Below are 21,730 nucleotides of genomic sequence, written 5' to 3'. Positions count from 1 at the left end.
AACGTACTTCCTCCCATTTGGATTTTCTTTATTGGACTTGGGATCATGTGGCACAAACCACTAATTTAATTTTGATTTAACAAGAAATCGTCCAATTCCTCTATGGTTTGTTGTTACTAACTTTTTGAGCTTGTGGTGAGATGGTTGTGATCCCTCCATTCTTAATCCGAAGTCTCATGTTTGAGTGTGCTGACAAAGAAAATATTATATGTATGGAGCATTTTACCCCACACAGTGAGCCTATTCGACAAGAATATATCACAGGAAACTTGCAACAAATAATTTGAATAGCACAGGTATTTATTTACTTAACACATCTTGTTGCACCAATTAAAACAGAAAAACGTAGTTGAATACTCACGGGTTTTAACTTGTCAATATTCATGTCCCGAGCAAATGGTGACAATGTCTGGGATGTCTGAGATTGGACCATGGGCATTTAACGGATCCAGCAGCTTAAAGTGGTAATGTGGTACTGAGAATGCTGGCAAGGAATCAAATGTCAGAGAAACTAGCAAAAGACATGGATGCATCTGAAAGGCACATAATTGACAAAGCATATGAACTTGCAAAGAACCACATAAGGAACAACAGGGAAGCAATCGACGAATTAATAGACGTGGTGCTAGAAAAAGAGACTTTTTGATGCTCAATCCTCCCTACTCCTCTAGAAAAGCATATGAATTAACACATCTTCTTGTTGCACCAATTCCTATTCTTACTACTCCTCTGACCCTTCTCCCTATAACAATTGATTTGTTTTCTTTTGATGCTCTCTTCGATGAATTGTTCTTTTGGAGTCTCTTTACTTCTAGCTGGTGGAAGTTCTATGCTTTTCAAGATCTCAAGATTCTCTTCATCTTAAGGTTAGAGTTAATAGATTTTGTCCAACTTGGGCAGAAAGATTTTTTGGATGGTAAAAGATATGTACCTTGCGAGAAGAAAGAATTTGCTGTCACTAATAGCATTCGCGGCACTTATGTTGCTTCATTGCCACTATTGGCATCAGGAACCTAGTAAATAACAACACATATTAGATAACATAATTTCGTTATAAAGCTAAACTTTAAGAAGGAAAAAATTAAGCATATTCCATTGTTTTGAGGCCAACAAAATTTGGCAGGAGCATATTTACACATGACTTATCTGATCCATGATAATTCTAAAACGAAGGGCTGAAAGTTTTAGAGAGTACTTAAAATCTGACTATACATGACAAATTGACAATAAAAGTTCAAGGAGATGAAATTCCTATATAATTCAACAGATTAACTGTAAAATCAACAAGTATTAAAAAAATAAGGATTCAACTCAACTTAACTAGGAAGGAAGAAAAAACAGGTTTGAAACATAAATCAGTACACAAGTACTAAAACTCATCTGCTGCAATTTGCTACTGTCAGTGATCAGAATCAGTGTACAGGTTATAGTAACACAGCCCCAGGAACTTTAATACAACAACAACAAACCCAATGTAGTCCCATAAGTGGGGTCTGGGAGGTAGAGAGGTTGTTTCCAAAAGACGCTTGGATTGAGTAACGAAAATCAGAGCAGCTAAAAGAAAAATACAGAAGTAAAGAAGACAATAAAAGGTAATAGGGAAAACAAATCATCGCATTCAAAAGTGGAGCAATAACAATAACCAACCAATAAGATAACTGAAGCACAGTAAATAACGAGGAGGTTAACAAAGGTTGTTAGTCGCAGGAATGTTAATACAGTGCTGGAAATTCTGGAAAGAGTTGAGATCTTCTATAACTGCCTGAACTCAGAAATTTATGGCCAGTTAATTTGATTTTAATGGCAACTAACAAGGTCCTTCACTCCAACAGAACTTATTGCCTCTCATTGGATACATTGGTCATAACACAGCTTTTAAATAGCTCATTAAAGGAAACATAATACATGAGAAAACATAGTAACAAGGCATAAACATATCAGACTATTCCATCTCAGGTTAATTTCATTATTTAAATAAAAAGCTGTAACAATGACTGAATACTAACATGGTTAATAGCTCCAAAGATGTTGTTTTAAACAGTAAAAGCTAAGTCATCTGAGATGCTGAGTTATTATCCTTAATAGTACCAAAGCAATAACAACATATCCAATGTAATCCCACAAATGGAATATGGGGAGGGTGGTGTGTACACAAACCTTACCCCTACCCTGTGAGGATAGAGAGGTGGTTTCTGAAAGACTCTCCGCTCAAAAAAAGCATAATTAATCGAAGCAAAGGAAACAACTAGTAATAATAAAGTAGTGAATAAGGGGACAAGCTTACCACTCTCCAAAATAGTCACAAATTTTATTTTTTACACTTGCAATAAAGTGTAATAATACACAGTATCCAAGCATTTATTCAGGGAATAATAGTATAGATCCAAATCCTTGAGCAAATGAACATGAAGAAATATGCAACAAACAGTGAAAGCAAACTCAAGTTCTATTAATGATTCATTCTAACAGTACAAGAGGAAAGCCTATTTATGCTATCGGTACATGAAGTCCTAACCTCATACTAGTTTAATACAACTTCTACTGCATATACCAACATGAAATTTGCATCACAATCCTACAAGGACAACACTAAGACATTTAGCTAAAGCAGGTGATGGCTAATCTTTGGAGTCTACGAGCTGTGTGTACTTTTCAAGATGTTGTACATCACGTGACAACTCTCTAACAGATCAAGCTCATTTGCAGGAATATTGTTTCTCCATTGACATTGACAAAATTCTTCTAAATAAAACAGTGAACACTTATTTGACTGTCAAAGTTCACAAATCAAAAATCAACGAAGCCACATAATTCACATGACATTCAATAGGAGAACATACGAAATCCCAAACAAAATCAGTTTAAAAAATAGAATCAATTTTACAATCAGATGACTGATCTTCAAACTCTCACTGTTAATACAAAGCTGAATCACCTTCTTACCTAAGATCCACAGTAATTTTCTCAATCCGCATAAGATCCACAATAATCAAATCAATTTATTTAATTCAAATACATATAATCGATATCCGAAGAAGTACAAAAACTCACATGATATTCAATAAAAAACATACGAACTTCCAAACAAAATCAGTTTAAATAATAGAGTCCATTTTCCAATCAGATTACTGATCTTCTAGAGCTAATAGAACTCTCACTGTTAATACAATATTGAATCACCTTCTAGAGTGATAACTAACATAACTCTCACGGTTAATTTCAAACCGTGTAAGATCAACAACAATCAAATCAATTTTTTTTCAATTCAGATACATAAGTTAGTAAGATCAATGTCTCAGATAAGAACAGAAGTTCACATGATATTCAACAGGAGAATACGAAATCATGAATAGCGAAGGGATTTTCAGTTTCTTACCTCAAAATTTTTGACAAATCTCAGCTACTGATGATGAATCGAAGGAAAATTTCTGAATGTAGATTACAGATGTTGAGCTGAACTTACAGAAGCTATGGAGATTGTGGATTTTGAAATACGAAACAGAGAGAAGAGCGATAGAGAAAGAGATCGTCAATTTTAAATTGGCGGGATTTTTATAGAGAACAAAAATGATGGGAGGGAAGATGAATTGTATTGGTGTTAAAAGGGGCGGTCCGGTTCACAAAATATCTACCCGGCTGGTTCGTGGTCCAAGTTGGTTACCGGGTTGGGGCTCAGGTTTCAATTGGGCTGGGTTTATCCGATTCCATCTCCGACTATTGATGTGCTTATATCAACCAAACCTTTTAAGTGTCATAAATTAGCCCTAGGAATATTGGATTTGTTGACACTATTAATAGCTTCGCTGGCAAAGCGGTCAATAATCATTTCAACCATCTTACTTGGTGATATAAGTTCACCTAAGTTGTAGTGCCACAACCTTCAAATTGGACATGTGTTCTTCGATTCAATTAGGTGGCTAATCGTATAATTAGGACAGTTTGCTATGTCGTATCGGGCTAGGCTGATTTTGTATTAAAATAATATTTAAAATTAAATTAAATTTTAGAGTTTTTAAAGTATTTAATACTTATTTTAAAAAATTGATTGTTGAACTACGTTGGTCCAATTAGAGTTGGGCCAGGTAATTAATTCAGGAGTGACGTGATACTGTTTGGTTGAACCAATTTCGGACCACTGTAGTCTAGCTAAGACCATGCCGATTTCATTTAACTGTGCTGCCTTTACGTGGGCCGGTCTGGTCTGGTCCGGTCGGAGTGAAAATTGATTTGTTCCAATTTTGAGTCGGGTCAGCCCATTTAACACTCTTAAGTAATTATCACAAAATGTATTTTCTTTTATCAGTTAAAGTTTGTTTGTCTCTAATACTTTATTTTAAAATACAATTTTAGCTATAATTAAGATGCATCAAGTTAATATTGAATGATTAAAAAAGATACTACATGTTTTCCCATTGCTTCTAATGGAGAATGTAATCCGTGTTCGAATTAGTTAATTGTCTTCTTCTTTTTAAGAAATAAAACTAGTATTTAACTATCGAAAATTAAATTGTAAAATTAGTTAACTAATGATCAAATAGATTATCCTAAATGACAAAATAAGTGGTTTTTGACAAAAGAATCATAAAAGATCCAGCATAAATCATTTCATCAGATTTGTCACAATTCATAATATGTCTGACATATCAATAATATTGTTAGGAAACAAACCAGTATAGTGTCTCTACTGGGTGTCTTTGATACGAATTAAAATGTTTTCATCCGACATACATGAATTTCTTACTTAATTTATTGTATTTGATACGTAAAAAAAATTACAATATTTATGTATAATTCAGATAAATATTATCAAAGGTGTAAGTGTAAGTTGTAACGATGGGGTAAGTGTATGGGGATGGTGGGGATTGTTAGGACCGAAATAAGCAAGTGTAATGCGGAAGCTAGCAAAGCAAATCTCGAAAGATCATGAGTAAGAAGACAAACGAGAAATATACCAAAAGAGACAGATTTAACGTGGTTCGGTCAATCAACCTACGTCCACAAAGGAGATGAACAATTCACTATAAATATGAGAGTACAAAATATAGAGAGAAACAACTTCAACCAATTCACTCGGAATACAAGGAGGTACACAAAATTCTCCTCCATAACCGCAACTCTCAAAAACCCTAGGACTACATTGTGAATGCTGATTAAGAGAAGGAACATGCCTATATTTATAGAGTCCTAAAACCTTTCCTACAAGAAAAGGACTACTCAAAATATTAAAACTTTTTCCTAAAAGGAAAACCTATTTATGGTAAGAAATCAGGGCAAATAACCCCAACAAATCACCCCCTTGGCCTGAATTTCTAACAAAATAAATTTGTCCACCCTCTTCACATAATCTTTAGGATCTTGCATCTCTTCTCCATAATCTCCTCCATCAAATCTACATCTCGACACAGATAACCTCTCTGAAGCAGTTTCTCCAACAAAATCTTCATTACTGTCAAAAAGGTTGCGACTAAAACTACACCCGCCAAGATAAACACCCATCTCTAACATGGTTCCATCATTGAACCATGGCTCTGATACCACTTTGTTGGGAAAAAGCAGGTGTAATGCGGAAGCTAACAAAGCAAATCTCAAAAGACCACGAGTAAGAAGACAAACGAGAAGCACACCAAAAGAGACAGATTTAACGTGGTTCGGTCAATCGACCTACGTCCACAAAGGAGATGAGCAATCCACTATAAATATGAGAGTACAAAATATAGAGAGAAACAACCTCAACCAATTCACTCGGAATACAAGGAGGTACACAAAATTCTTCTCCATAACCGCAACTCTCAAAACCCCAGGACTACATTGTGAATGCTAATTAAGTTAGAAGGAACATGCCTATATTTATAAAGTCCTAAAACCTTTCCTATAAGAAAAGGACTACTCAAAATAGTAAAACTTTTTCCTAAAAAGAAAACCTATTTATGGTAAGAAATCAGGGCAAATAACCCCAACAGGGATCGAGGCTACGTGGGTGGATGGAGGTGAAGACGAGGTGTGCTAGAAAATAGGGAGGCACAATCCATTAGGGAAGTTTTTTGTAGTATTCATTTTCAATGTGATGAACTAATTAAACATTGTTAGGAAAGTATAGTAGTCGGGTGTATAAAGCATCATTTCATCTTAAAAGGTGTAATGCAAACAATCTATCTTAATTTAATCATTAACGATTGCTTCTATGACTCGAATATATATATATGATCTATAAATCATAGAGACAAATTTAATATACCCGTACGTACTTCTCTATAAACCATTTCAAAATAGGCACTAAAGCTCTTGCATATACAGACAAATAATATTTTTTGGGGTAATCGACTAATTTATTTTTATTTTATTTTAAGAAAGAAGAGTTTCAACTGCATATTTTAATTACTTCTTTAATTTTCTATTGAAACCTCATAGTACTACAAATTTGTGATTAGTCAAATATTATTTGCTTGTAAGACTAAAATTAAGATCCACTTGGCAACACCAAATAGTTAAGACTTAAGATGGAGCTTTTTGACCATTTTCATTAAGCCAAATGGAAAAAAAATGAAAACAAATTTGTGGCTTGAGTTTACTAGATTTTCCTCCTAACTTTTTTTTTTTTTTTTTAAAAAGTAATATTATTGTTAGTCTTTCGAAAAAATTTACATCAATTACCAGCATTTTAACGGCAGTAATTCACATCATAATCATGGGCGGGGCTAGGGACACAAGGGATTTTAATTCGCGAAAAAATTACATTACAAATATGAGATTTAAGTTATTTGTTTATATAGCTACATAATAGATATTGAATCCCTTCATCTTCTCTTTATATTTACATTTTTATATTTTAGATTTCCTAATAAAATTATATTGACTCCGTACCTACTATTTTCCACACTCAATTTTCAAAAAATAAAAAAGTTGCAACGAAATGGCACCATAAAATCCACATTCATACTGAAAAAAATAATAATTTAAAAGTTCATGATTTTGAAAAAGTCAATTTTTTATGGGCTTTCTAATTAAACTTTTAAATATTTGACATATATATATATTATTTTTCATAAATTAAGCCGGCAGAGGACGGCAGTAGTGTTGGCCTATCCAAATGACAAATTTTTAAATTGTCATTTTTTTCGGGTTTAAAAAGGAGTCCACCAAATTAAAATTTCTCAATTGAACTTAGTTTAATTTATGTGAATTAGAAGCTAATGGGATCATCTTTCAGTTGCTGTGGTGATGAAAAAGTTGATGAAGGGTATGTGCACTAACAAAAAACTTTTTTATTTTTAAGGATCGTATTCAAGATTTTAAATTTTAAATACAATAAATCATGTCTATATATTTTTTTTTGTATTTTTTTACATATACATAATTTGAGCGAAGACTACTATGTGCCGTTCTATGAAGGATTTCCTTAGTGTCACTGAAACTAGGATCAAACATTTATCGCAAAAAGGTATAGCTCATAGAAAGAATGTAACTTTATTTCATAATTAAGCCTATCAAATAAGTGTCATGTTCGATCATGATTTCAACCCAGGCCACCTAGCATCCTTGTGGGTTTGATTATAGGCAGGATGTAGATGTTACCCAATTTAGCAGTACTTAGAAAAGATTTTCAACAAAATATCCGTTAGCAATTCCCATTTTTTAGTAGTGATATAGTTTTTTCTTTTTGTATGTTTTGAAGATTTATGCCAACTAGAAAAATTATACATAAGTTAATTAATGTGAATTAATTGGGATTTTTGTAGGCAGAACAATGAACTGGTTGGTGAAAATTCTTGGAGAATATTCACATACAAGGAGTTATATACAGCAACAAATGGTTTCAGTGAAAATTACAAGCTTGGAGAAGGTGGATTTGGAAGTGTCTATTGGGGTAAAACCTCTGATGGTCTTCAGGTAATTAAATTAAGATTTTTAGTTTTTCACTCGATGCTCGCTATTTATTCTGAGGTTTCGATTCATTAATCTGGATTTACATTGCGTAAGGTCCATCAAGGATGAAACACTTCATACCATGATTTTTTTCTATTTATAATGCTTGAACCTGAAATTTCTGATTAAGAATGGAGCGATCTTATCATAGACGTGGTGCTTCTTAGTTAAATTTGATAGTCCTATTTTTTCTCTCAAGAATTAAATAAAATACCTTCACTATTATCATTTTGGAATGGTAGAAGATACAAAATAGAAAAGTAATTTCAAAAATATCGCGCTAATTATCCCTTCAATGAGTCCAATGGAACGCGAATCTAGATTAGTCAACTTAGAGCCTGTTTGGATTGACTTAAAAGTTGGTCAGACAACTTTTTAGTCATTTTTAGCTTTTGAAAGTGTTTGATAAAGTTAAAAATAACTTAAAATAAGTTTAAAATGACTTAAAATGGTTAAAAATCAAAAGTAGGAGTCCCTACTTTTTTATTTTTGACTTAAAAATCATTTAATTTTTATTTTTCTGACTTAAAAGCTACTTTTTTTCGGCCTATCCAAACGGGCTCTTAGTTGTTAATACTAAAAAGAATTTAAAATATCAACAATTTTTTTTCTAAAGATAAATCATTTCCCATTTGTATCTAAGAATCATAATGATAGGAAGCCCATAGAACAATGATAAAAGTTGTCTCGGTGTAACATATATGTCACATGTCACGGTTGTTAGAGTCCAATACATGAACGTGAATGCTTCGTGCACCAGACTGCCTTTTATATCAAAAGGCAATTGGGTGCACTAAATTCTTGTTATGTGATAGATCTGGCGACGGATCGAACCATATATTATTTCTATTGTACACGATTTTACCTTGCATTTCTACGAGAGGTTAAATTAAATTAGACTAAAATTTTGAAATTGCAGATTGCAGTAAAGAAACTAAAGTCAATGAATTCAAAAGCAGAAATGGAATTTGCTGTGGAAGTTGAAGTTCTTGGAAGAGTTAGGCACAAGAATTTGTTAGGCCTAAGAGGTTATTGTGCTGGAAATGAACAAAGACTTATTGTGTATGATTACATGCCAAATTTGAGTTTACTCTCACATTTACATGGTCATTTATCAAGAGAAGTTCAATTGGATTGGAAAAAAAGAATGAAAATTGCTATTGGCTCTGCTGAAGGCCTCTTGTAAGTTTCTTTACTTACTTCTTTCAATACTTTATATCACTTTAAAACGGAATTAGCGACAAACAACTTCTGTTGTTAAACATCGAGTAACAAATAAATGTCAAAAACTATTGTTAGTCGTGGGCTATTTAGTGACATATTAGCAACGAATTCCGTCAATACTTCGTGTTTTACTTTTCTTATAGTTATTCTCTCCCTCCTAATTTATATGACATATTTTTTGTTCAGTTTATCCCAAAAATATATATATCATATATACTTTATTATTTAGAAATATTTTATGTTATATACACCATTTTTGTAAATAAGTTTATACTATCAGTTAACATTTACATGTTGCAGTAAGGTAACTTGACTTATTTTTAAGAAATGCGAATCTCATTTTGCAAGGAGATTTACATGTATCATTTGGGTGACCTGATGATGTAAAAGTAGTTTGCATTGATGGTGTAAAGTCTTATATTTTTTCATTTTATCTTTAATAGGATGACTTATAGACAAACAAGTGTTTACGACTTGTTTAATTTTAGACCACTATTTCAAAATTCTGTTTTTTTTCTCTAAAACTCCATACTAGCAAATACCGCCATATAATTGGGATGGAGGGAGTAACATTTTCCATAGAATTTTATTTGTTATCATTACCTTATAAGTGATTCAACTATGCAAATCTTCTTAACATCATCATCGGTGTATAAAACCTAAAGTCTGATTCAAAATAATCATAACATGTACTCACATATGTATGTTTTTTTGCTATATATATAGGTATTTGCATCATGAGGTTTCACCCCATATAATTCACAGAGACATCAAAGCTAGCAATGTGCTACTTGACTCAAATTTTGAGCCACTTGTTGCTGATTTTGGCTTTGCAAAATTAATCCCAGAAGGTGTTAGCCACATGACGACACGTGTCAAAGGGACATTGGGTTATTTAGCACCAGAATATGCTATGTGGGGTAAAGTCTCTGAAAGTTGTGATGTCTATAGTTTTGGAATTCTTCTACTTGAACTAATTACTGGTAGAAAACCAATTGAAAAACTTCCAAATGGTGTTAAAAGGACAATAACAGAGTGGATGGAACCAATGATAGCTAAAGAAAAATTTAAGGATCTTGTTGATCCTAAGTTAAAGGGGAATTTTGACGAAATTCAATTGAAACAATCGATTCGTGTAGCTGCATTGTGTGTTCAGAGTGAACCTGATAAACGTCCAACGATGAAAGAAGTTGTGTGTATTTTGAAAGGGCAAGAAGTGAATAATGTTGTGAAGGCAAATCATGAGAATTTGAGGATTCAAAGTGTTAAGTATGGAGATGATTTATTGGCTTTGGATCAAACTAGTGATCAAGAAGATAATGAAAGTAGTAGTGATCAAGGGAATGAAAGTAGTGTTTATGGTGTATTTGGTGCTATGGAAATGAAAAAGATGCAAGATCCTTACAATCGTTTTGGAGAGAAATAATGTTTGAGGTGTACGCAAGTTGACTTTAACAGTATCGTTATCGAACAAGAAATTTTAGTATACAATGTTTTGGTTTAAATTTGTTATGACATTGCAATGCACAATGTCAAGGAATTGAACTTTTGAGGGTTTTTTATATGGTGTTTCTTTGTTATGTTTTTATGTATTCTTTTATTTTATGTTAGAGAATGGAACTCTAAGAATGTTACTACAACATAATGTATCCTAAATTTATTCCATTTTGTTCTATCTATCGACTATCCCGCTACAATCCTTATTAATGAAAATGCCATCTATTTAAGAAAGAACAAAAACAAAAAGAGTGTGTTCAATCGAACCAATAATCTTGAATATAGATATGTATGTGAGAAAAAACATAAATTTTTAATAAATACATGATTCTGAGTCCAAAGCTATCATAAAAAGTTCAATGTTAAAAATATAAATCACCACAAAGAATTATAGTGCATTACATTGGATCGACCTTAATCAACAGGCTTGAGTTCGAATCCTTGTAATGAAAAAAAATCATAACATAAAGCATTTCTACTTTGATGGGCCTTACGTAACACGCGTACCAAAATTAATAGACTCAATAAGATAAGTCCATTTTTATTAATATTTCATTGTAAAGTAAAAATCAATTTGTAACTAACTTTATTATAGTTCAATGTATCTAAATAAGAAAGCATTAGCTGAAGGTAGCAATGAGACAGATGCTACTTTTAGTCTTTGTGTAATTAAATTCTTCATGTTTGTGCCTAATTTAAAAATCCAATATCAAGAAACTATTAATTATATGAGTAATAAACTTCATAATTTTATTGCTTTTAGAAACTAAAAAGGGATGAACATAGCTAAAAGATAGCTATCCGCACGATTCATTAATCAAAGATCTAAAATTCATGCTCGAAAATCGCCTCGATGGACTATCCCTCAAAGTTGAACTTTACTGAACGAATCTGAATTAATTGTGCCCAAAACGGATAACGAACATCACATGGGAAAACTAAAAAAGAAATAGAGTATTGCACTCTTAGTCTCTTACAAGTTAAATGTTTAATTTTATGCTAAAAGACCATGAGGTGATTTTGGTACATTTTATTTATTTATTATTATTATTATTATTATTATTATTATTATATTATTATAATAATAAAATAAATAAAATAATAATAATAATAATAATAATATCATTATTGTTGTTGTTAATATTATTATTATTAGATAATTCAATGAACTTGACACCCTAAATTCTTTCCCTCAAGATAATTTTTATCATAGAATCTTCAATTTATTTCCTTTGTTTTTATTACTGCACGTTTTTTAGTTTTGATAATTAAGAACTCAGCCTACTTAAATCAAATCATTTGGAAATGAATTTTAGTGAAAGACTTGTTCATTTGCCTAATTTCATGAGGTTAGTTATAATTCCTTCCTTCTCCACCCCACCCCCACTCATCCCGATATGAATTAAAAAAATAGCTCGACTTCAGAATGATACGATATCTAAATACTTTTTGTGTATGAAGAATTTGTTGTGTAATAGTTTCATTTTTTCTCTAATATTAGAAATACACAATTTTTCGATGAAATTTCTGATGGAATATGTTGAAAATATGTTTATCATAATTTTTTTTACGATAGCTTTTCATTGAAAAAAATTGAGATTTTTTATGAAAGCATATATATGTCATTGGAGAAACACATATTCTAATGATATATATGAATGTATGGATTAGTCTATTTGTTTACACTTGTTAAAGAATTTTATTATAGATCTCCTTTTGAATTCATAATTTCTAGTAATTTACATAATAAATTTCATAGTAAAGTGAATATTGATTTGAAGTAAAGTCTCTTCCATACCATATCATAATAATTGGGAAAATGTTAATGATTGTACAGTTAGCTGCATGTTTCAAACTGCCATATATATAATTACATAATCATCATCATCATTGTTTTCTAGTTATTTGTGTGTTAATTTTTTTATTTTCTCTTGGTGAGGAATGATAATGTTGTTGTTACAACATATAATTATTTACTAAAGTGGTGTTAGGTCTCAAATTGTACTTTAGTTTGCATGACACTATGATGACCCAACCTTAGAGGATTATTATTTATTGTGAGATGAATAGATTTTTTTTTTATCTTTAATCAAGTATTTCATGTTCGGGCTTTATAAATATTATGTGAATTCTTAATTAATTAAGATAATAAAGTGATGAATATCAAACGTCAAATGAAGTAAAGGCAACACTATAATGATCCCACCAGTTAGGATTGTGCATAACAATGACATCTTTAATTAGAGGTTTCAAAGTTAAAAAGTGCTTCTTCTTTGAAGTTTCGAATTCAAATTAATCGAAACTTCAAAAACAGACGTCGACATAAATAAAATACACTATTATGACACCCAAGAGGCACATGTCAGACTTTGAAATAATCTTCTTCTTTTTTTAATTCCAAGGATGTAGGGATAGTTTATTAGTTTGGCAATGTGGACAAGTAATAATGATAAGCTGATATATTATTATTTTCTTTGCAGCCAATTATACCTTATCTTTGGGCCATTCTCTTATTTAATTAGTAGCCACAAAAAGACTTATGTTTCCTCATTTGCATTTTTTTTTTCCTTCTTCTGATATTCACTGATTCACCAATCAATTTATATGAGGTCATTATATTCTAAATCATCACCATCTATATTATTTTTAGGTGATTCGATTATTATAAAAGTTTTTAAATATTATCAATGTATAAAAATTAATTTTTATTCAATATAATAGATGAGATGTATCATTATTATCGTGCTTGATCGTTGAATCATAATCTTTCACTAGTCATTATCGACTAAAAGATTGATCGTTATTTTAATTCTAACAAAAATTGACTCGTCATCAGGAATATTCACAGTGAACTTTTCATCGGAAATGTGCATATTTTTATGACTTTTTAAGTAGAGTCTCCACCACCACCCAAGAATGTTCCCTTTCCATGAGGGCAAGGCAAATAAGAGTAAAAAGAATGACTCATTTGAGTGGAACACAACTTTACCTACCAAACAATATGTACAAAACTTATGCAACAAGAGAAATCAAATGCCAAAAACTCCTTTACCTTTGCTAAATCCAAAAGTTACATTATACTTTTTTTCCCTATGCTTCTTATGAAAGAATAATTGAATGAGCTAAGGTGGTCACGCTATACACCCCCTCCCCCTCCCACTCCAACCACAAGTCCTAATAAATACCACTAATCATTTAAATATCTCTTACACAAGTTTTCTACAATTCTATGTGTTCGTCAACAAAAAAGATAGTGAAGAAGTGATAAACAAAACAAAAAACATTTTTGGGGCAAAAAATGGATTTTTCAAGTAATACTAATAAACCATCAAAAATTCTTGTGGGAATTTCTTTGGATGTTGAAGAAAGTAAAGAACTTATTTCTTGGGCAATTAGAGTTTTAGCCAATCCAAATGATACCATTATAGCACAACACATTGTTGGTAAGTTTAATATTTTCCTTTCAATTATAGCCACAATTTTAATTTGTTATTTTTTTTTGTATTGTGTGATATGTCTCACTTGGGAAATTAGAGATTTAGCTAATCCTAAGTATACAATTATAGAACTACACATTGTTAGTATGTTTATTTTTCTTTCAATTACAACCACAAATTTTATTTTGTGATATTTTCTTATTTGTTTCCCCCTTAAGTGTGACAATGACCCTTGGAGAATGACACGTGTGACTTCTATTAAAATGTTTTTATTCTTAAACCAATCAAAAAGAAGATAAAGAAAGACAAAATAAATTAAAATAGGAGGGATCTTGATTTTTATACATCTCTTTGTGGAATATTTTCAACATTCTCATATGCAACATAGAAGCAGCCGTTCTTCAAAGTTAGCAAAACAAGTTTTTTTTTTTTTAATGATTTTCCAAAAAAAATGTAGCTTTTTTTAATCCTAGAATTTGTATATAATGTATTGATTTTTTTATATTTTTTTTTCATTTTTTGGTCATTGATGAAACAGTGGCAACAGAGAAAAGCAAGAGATTTGGTGATCAAAGGAAAGAAGAAGAGAAAAGCAAGAGATTTGGTGATCAAAGGAAAGAAGAAAGCAAGAAATGGCAATCTATATCAAAAAATCAAACACAAATCCGAAAGGCAAAAGCATTTGTTATTTCTATGATGGGAGAATTTACAAAAACATGTCAATATAAACAGGTAGCTTCTCAATCTTATTATCTTGTTGTTGTTTCTATTTGTTGCTATTGCCTCTTTTTCGATGTTTGTTTAGTCGAACATCTTTCAAAATAGTTTATCTACCTTTTCAAAGGTAGAGGCAAGAACTCCATAAAGTCTACCTTCTCTAGACCCCACTTGTAAAATTTCGTATACTCTACCTTCTCTATACCATGTACCCCACTTGTGCATTTACACTGAATTTGATATATTGTTGTTGTTGTATAAACAGGTATAACACTTGTATTTTTCAAGAATTTTTTTGCTTTATAAGTTTTAAGAAATTATGCTCCTTCGTTTCGATTACAATAATAATTACATTTCAATCCCAGACTTCATTAGGGTTGATCATTGTAAAAATTCCCTATATTGACCTTTATCTTCCATGTTGTCCACCTAAACTCACCTTTATCCAATTTTGCTTCACATTTTGTGTCTAGTACCTATTTTAGACCGCATATTCTCGTCACATAAAGTCAAATGCTACCTATCAAGATTTTTTCTATAGTCTAAACTCAAATCCGAGAAGTCTAATTATCTTACTCCAATTAATATTATAAAATGTCTTGTCATTTCTATTAATTTAATTTATTGAAAAAATTTCAGGTAGGTTTAGAGGCAAGAGTTGGTTTTAGTTCTAATCCAGGGAGAGGTTTAATTAAAGAGGCTAAAAGTATTCCAGCTGATTATCTTCTCATTGGTGGCAAAAAGAATAAGACTTGCAGGTAACTTTAATTTACTCTAAGAAATTAACTTTGATACACTACCAAAAACAAATAATCTTTTTTCGTTTGCATGTCATTATTAGAAACACATGACTTTTCGATGACCTTTTTATGAGATTTGTCATAATTGTGCTCGTCGAAAATTGTTTTGACAGCTTCACATTTTCGATTATGTTCTGATAGAAATATTCATCGAAAATTTGCACATTATTAGTATTTTGTATTCTTAAAAGACACTTATTGTTATTTATTTTTATTTTTTTATATATTTTTCAGATATCCATTCACAATTGCAAAGTATTGTTGTGAAAGAGTTCCAGATAATTGTTCACTAGTTGTGGTAGCTAGAAAATCAGGGCAACCACCACCACATAACATTCAATCCAATTCCATTCGAATCCAAGGTAATTCAATTTCCTATCACACAAAAATTAAGATGATTTTACGTATTGTCACTGAACTTTACTCGTCACGATAATAATAAAGTCACAGAACTATATATTTTATCGCGTCAAAGTAACTAAATTTTACCTACTATAACAATTAAGTCACTAGCGCACACTTTTTTTCCACATCAAAAAAGCCAACTTTTATCAATCATAACAAGTCATAGACTTTACCCACTATTACAGTAAAATCACTTCTATCGTTATAGTGGATAAAGTTCCGTTACCATTCTATTACAATTGATACAATTCAGTTATTTTAATGCGACAAAAAATAGTTGTGCCATGACTTTACCTCTATATAGTGTATAAACTTTTCTTATTTTAACGTGAGTACGTGACTTTAAACAACTCGTGATTTTACTGTTAATAAATTTCAATAATCATACGTGAAATTAACGTCAAAAATACAACTTGTATGCAGAAAATCATCAACCTAGTACAAGATGGCTTAAAGAAAATAATTCCCCTTCTTCAGAAAAACAACTTATTACAAGGAATTCACCAAGAACTGTACTAAATGGTTGTGAAGGAGAAGAAAATAGTTCAAGTTTTGGTGAAAATTCCATCACTAAATCTTCAATATTATCATCATCATTAGTGACTAAGGATTTCAAATATCAACAAGATCATTTCAAGAAACCAATGTCTCCATTGAGGCGAATTTCGTCTTTTTTACGTTCACCTTTTGATTCGAGCTCAAGGAAGAAGAGTTCAAGATTTCAAAATGAGGAAAATAAACCAATGTCTCCATTGAAGTGTTTTAGCTATGAGGAGATTGCAAGTTCTACAAATTATTTCCATCCAGGTTTGTGTTCTTCATGTGTAATATATATTAGTATGTCTTTTACCTCTTTCAGAAAGGATCTTCACATAAAAAGCTCGACAGATTTACTGTTAAATTTTTCTAATCGATATATATATATATATATATATATATATATATATATTATATTATTTATGCACAATGATACATATGTTATACATGAATTATATACATATATTTGACCAAATGGCCTTTTAAGGCTACTCTTTGAATTATGTCCCCCTTAGTCCAATGGGCTAAGTTTGGCTTTTTAAATTAAGGGAATTTTTTCTTTAAAATAGTACACAATGAAGGGTATTAGTCTTGAACTTTCGACTCCGGTTAACAAAATTAATTTAAAATATGATCTATGTTGCCTATCGGGCATAATTAGTTGTAGTTGCACTATGTGCATAAGTTATTTTTGTATATGCGGCGGGAGATTAGGTAAAAGTTCAAGATCACCCTTATTAAGGCCATGTTGCAAAGCATCGTATACCGCAACCCTTATGTGTTGAACCTAAATAAAATAGTAAGGATATATATAATGTTTGGGACTAGACGTAATTATTATGTTTGGGACTGAGATGTAATTATTATTTGGGAAAGGAAAATAAACCCCTTAATTAAATCATGAATTTAATTAATTAATGGTATAAAATTTCAATTTTGTGAAATGTCATTGATTTATTTCTTCTTTTTGTAGAGAATTTAGTGGGACAAGGAGGATACTCAGATGTATATAGAGGAGATCTTGAAGATGGAAGAAGAATTGCAGTAAAAAGATTAGCAAAAGACAGCAATAATATGAACAAAGAAAAAGAATTTCTAATGGAATTAGGTGTAATTAGCCATGTTAATCATCCAAATACAGCAAGTTTAGTTGGTTATTGCATTGAAAATGGATTCTATCTCATCTTCAAATTCTATCCCAATGGCACTCTCTCTTCAGCATTACACGGTATGCCTTTTAACCTAATTTACTCTTTTCATTTCATACTAGTTATATCGATTTTGTAGTTAAACAATAAAATTAATTCATCGTTAATCAAGTTGAATAATGCATGTTCCATTATATTACTATTGTTGGCTTATTTGCTATGTCTACCAGCTAGTGAATCATATCCAGTATTAAAATTTGATTGGACAAATTAACGATAGATCATCGAAGAACAATTTGTTAGCTAGCTACGAGCATTTTATATATATATATATATAGATGGTTTTTTGTATGCACACCATGATCTTGTTAGGGGGTGAATTCGTAATTTTAACCAGATGGATTCAAGTGTTCAACTTTTAAAACTTATAATACTTTTCGAATAATGGCGTTTAATAAATCGTTATTTCACCTCTGCAAGGTAAAAATTGACAACATTGTATAATTTTTTACATATATTATATAAGGGATTTGGAACATTTTACGTTCTCGAACCAATGACCATCAATTTTTGACTTTTTTTTTTGGCTTCTTTGTAGGAAAATCAAACAAATCACTTGAATGGCCAATGAGATATAAAATTGCCCTTGGAATTGCTAGAGGTTTACATTATCTTCACAAATGTTGTAAACATCGTATAATACATCGTGATATCAAAGCATCAAATGTTCTACTAGGACCAGACTATGAGCCTCAGGTACAACTCATAAAGCACGTTTTTTTTGCAATTTTTAACGGGCTTTCTGTATATTTACTAACTCTTCTATCGGGTAAAATTCAAAAAATAGCCATTTTCGAACTTGATTTGAAAAATAACCAAATATTCGAAAGTCATTGAGAAATAGATACGTTTGGAATTCATGAGACCATAATACTGTCCTAGTCTCATGAATTTCAAATTTAAAAAGGTGAAATTCTATCACAATATCTTAGATAAAATATACAAAGACGTTTTCATTAAGTTTCATTTTTCGTAAGTTTGAAATTAATGTAAGTGTCAAGGATTAAAAAAAAGAGTAAATTTTAGGTTTAGCAAACATAAAAATCCTATTTGTATGTTATAGCTATAGTTTGTATAATTGCGCTTCATAGCAAACTTTATGATTGCTATGGCTATTAATCTGTATATTTCGGTATACATATACATTAAAAATATGTATTTGGGTCTATTTGTATATTTCGGTATACAATTGGGTCCTACATTTGTATATTTGATCTATTTGTATATTTCGGTATACAAATGGGTCCTGTATTTGTATATTTCGGTATATAAATGGATCCTGCATTTGTATATTTCGGTATTCAAATGGATCCTGCATTTGTATATTTCGGTATACAAATGGGTCCTGCATTTGTATATTTCGGTATACAAATGGATGGCAAAAAACATGGAATGTTTGCTGCGAATTACAAATAAAAAAAACTATGGCTATAGCGTTTAATTTGAATTAATAGTTTGTTATTTCATACAATTTTCCCTTAAAAAAAGTCATGAATATGTCCTGAATTTTTCACTTGTTTAAGTTCGAATTCTACAATAATTATCATGATGTTTCTACATTCAAAATGATTATTTTTCAACAAATTTTCAGACATTGGCTATTTTCTAAAAACTAATCCGAAAGATGGCTAGCTCCTGCAATCGTTACTTTTCTACTCTCTTTTTTTCTCTTATATTTTCTTAAAATAGACTATCAAAGAGTTTCACATTTTTTCAAGTTAAAAATCTATGGTCATACGTGTCATAGATTTTAACATACATAACAATATCATGATATTTATTTCTATATCAAAATTGATTATTACTTAACGAATTTTCAAATACTGATTATTATTTTTTCAAAAACTGGTTAGCCTCTATAATTTCTACTTTTCTACCAACATAGAAGAGATTGAAAGATGATTTTATTTTATTTTGGTTTCTCACCCGATGTCCGGAGCCCACATTGGAGCCCCGACTAAATTTGGATGGCGCACTGCAAGGGTCATTCGGGGGTGGGAAACCAAAAAAAAAGAAAGATGAATGAAACGTTTCTTCTTTTTTATATATCATTTTTCATCTTTTTTTTTTTTTTTTGAGAAGATATCAGATTTTGGGCTAGCAAAATGGCTACCAAATAAATGGACACACCATGCTGTAATTCCAATTGAGGGCACATTTGGATATTTAGCACCAGAATATTTCATGCATGGAATTGTGGATGAAAAAACCGATATTTTTGCATTTGGAGTTCTTCTTCTTGAAATTATTACTGGTAGAAGGCCTGTGGACTCATCAAGACAAAATCTACTTTTATGGGTAAGTTTTATTTATTCCTTTTAACGCTATTTTTTTTAGTTCATTTCAAAAAGAATATTTAATTTAAACCTTATTTTTAGTATTAGCAAAAAGCTTCTATAGTCACATACTAAGATTATAAGTTTTAAAAAAATTTACACTTACAAAGATGTTATGGTATATTTATGTCCACAAGTTTCAAAGGTATTTCTTCTCCTGTCACAATTTGTGTGGAGGAGTTTTAGGGACATGTGCACTACTAATTAAATAGAAACTAGTATCGGATAAATTTTGTAGTTAAACAATACTTATTGTATTGAGTGATGGATAATTACAAAATTTGGTTAGCTACAAGCAAACTAGCGTCGAATAAGCAACAAAGTTTGTAGATACTTGCAACTTCTTTTTTTTTGTAGTATCAGTTTAAGAAAGAAAGAAACATGACTTCTAAAATTTATAGTTTAAAACGATTAATATATATTTGTATGGCTATAAATCAATCATACTATTAAGGATAATAAGAGAAGTTTAAAGTAAAATTATTTTTAAAGAAGAAAGTATGTGCTAGCGTTTTTTTTTAACAGACTAAAAGAAAGTACGCATATGAATTGAAACGGAAAAGTACTTTCTTTATTAAATATTTACACTTTGTGCTTAGTCAAATATGTTCTCTAAATTAAAACGGAAAAAATAGTTTGTTGTTGATTTTTACTTTATTTGGAATTTCTTGAAAAAAAAAATCTAATGAAAAAGACAACAATATTTTGGATATTGGTCCATAGATTTAATAACAATAATAATTGCTCTCAAAAAAATCCCATTGCCTTGTCTTTTTATTTATTTTTTCTTACTAAGTTGAATATGACAATAACATGTGATCTAATGGAGGCAAAAAAAATCTAAAAATTATAATTTTTCAAGAAATATATTCTGATATTTTTTTCAAAAATAAATAAATATGAAGGATGATAAGATATTTATAAACTTGTATTTGTTATGTATATAATTTATTCGATAAATTTTTTTAATTAACTGCTAAAATGTTACTCTCTATTTTTAAGGCGACACCCTTGATGGAAGGTGGAAAATTAATTGAATTAGCAGATCCAAAGTTGGAGGGTGAATTTAATATGGACGAATTGCATAAAATGGTTCTTACAGCTTCATATTGTGTAAGACAATCTTCAGTATGGCGCCCGTCAACGACTGAGGTAAAATACTATATTTATATCGTGATTAGTTATATAGTATAATGTCTCAGTCTCAAACAAATTATGATCGGTTATAATTTTTTTCTTAATTTTTTAGGTGTTAGAATTGTTGAGATATGGGGATGATTCTGAGGCAGCAAAAAGTTGGAGAATACCAAAATTTACAAGTGATGAAGTTAATGATTACTCAATGGTTTTTGGATATGATCTTCCTTCTGATTTAATTTTAGAAGACCTTTTCTAATCTTTAGTTTTCATCATAATGTTGAATTATTTTTCCTCATTTTTTCCATAGATTTTCCACTTATTGTTTAGTGTATTATGGCTTTTTTTCACTCGGTATCTGTTACTATATTAGAGCTTGAGTATTTTGAATTTACGTCACGTAGAGCCTCATTCGGAGGAGAAGCACTCCCTATCTTTATATTCAAGATTCAAACTCAAGACCTCTGATTTATGGGAGGCGCAATCTCATCCACCGCACCATATTTTTT

General features: G+C 30.7%; 4 protein-coding genes across 5 annotated transcripts in view; 2 read left to right on the top strand and 2 right to left on the bottom strand.

Annotated features, from left to right (window-relative positions):
- LOC125824494 (preprotein translocase subunit SCY1, chloroplastic) overlaps positions 1-21,730 on the bottom strand; it is a 390,387-nt gene that overhangs the window by 257,903 nt on the left and 110,754 nt on the right. The gene's annotated exons all lie outside the window — the stretch shown is intronic.
- The window catches only part of LOC125824507 (xylose isomerase), a 470,700-nt gene that overhangs the window by 404,734 nt on the left and 44,236 nt on the right, over positions 1-21,730 (bottom strand). The gene's annotated exons all lie outside the window — the stretch shown is intronic.
- Positions 7,066-10,586, top strand: LOC125824517 (PTI1-like tyrosine-protein kinase At3g15890). Its single transcript, XM_049503910.1, has 4 exons — positions 7,066-7,237; positions 7,737-7,887; positions 8,843-9,105; positions 9,874-10,586. The coding sequence occupies exons 1-4, from the start codon at positions 7,191-7,193 to the stop codon at positions 10,571-10,573; spliced, it is 1,161 nt and encodes a 386-aa protein (XP_049359867.1). The 5' UTR covers positions 7,066-7,190; the 3' UTR covers positions 10,574-10,586.
- On the top strand, positions 13,943-21,543 carry LOC125824484 (probable receptor-like serine/threonine-protein kinase At5g57670). Its single transcript, XM_049503867.1, has 10 exons — positions 13,943-14,087; positions 14,620-14,813; positions 15,438-15,556; positions 15,833-15,960; positions 16,427-16,810; positions 17,514-17,768; positions 18,287-18,444; positions 19,831-20,046; positions 21,087-21,236; positions 21,334-21,543. Exons 1-10 carry the CDS (start codon positions 13,943-13,945, stop codon positions 21,478-21,480), a joined length of 1,896 nt encoding a protein of 631 aa, XP_049359824.1. The 3' UTR covers positions 21,481-21,543.

Source organism: Solanum verrucosum, unplaced genomic scaffold (assembly GCF_900185275.1).
Source record: "Solanum verrucosum unplaced genomic scaffold, falcon-dt-bn FXZP01000022.1, whole genome shotgun sequence".
NCBI classification, from domain to species: Eukaryota; Viridiplantae; Streptophyta; class Magnoliopsida; order Solanales; family Solanaceae; genus Solanum; species Solanum verrucosum.
The sequence above is the reverse complement of the archived record's forward strand: the minus strand, read 5'-3'. Positions and strand labels throughout refer to the sequence as shown.

Bases quoted from the DNA above. Each gene is read 5' to 3' on its own strand.
- LOC125824484 (XM_049503867.1), top strand. From the start codon at position 13,943: ATGGATTTTTCAAGTAATACTAATAAACCATCAAAAATTCTTGTGGGA. The intron at 18,445-19,830 runs GTACAACTCATA...TTTTTTGAGAAG, and splicing joins GACCAGACTATGAGCCTCAG to ATATCAGATTTTGGGCTAGC. The intron at 20,047-21,086 runs GTAAGTTTTATT...TCTATTTTTAAG, and splicing joins GACAAAATCTACTTTTATGG to GCGACACCCTTGATGGAAGG.
- LOC125824517 (XM_049503910.1), top strand. From the start codon at position 7,191: ATGGGATCATCTTTCAGTTGCTGTGGTGATGAAAAAGTTGATGAAGG. The intron at 7,238-7,736 runs GTATGTGCACTA...GGATTTTTGTAG, and splicing joins GATGAAAAAGTTGATGAAGG to GCAGAACAATGAACTGGTTG. The intron at 7,888-8,842 runs GTAATTAAATTA...TTGAAATTGCAG, and splicing joins AAACCTCTGATGGTCTTCAG to ATTGCAGTAAAGAAACTAAA.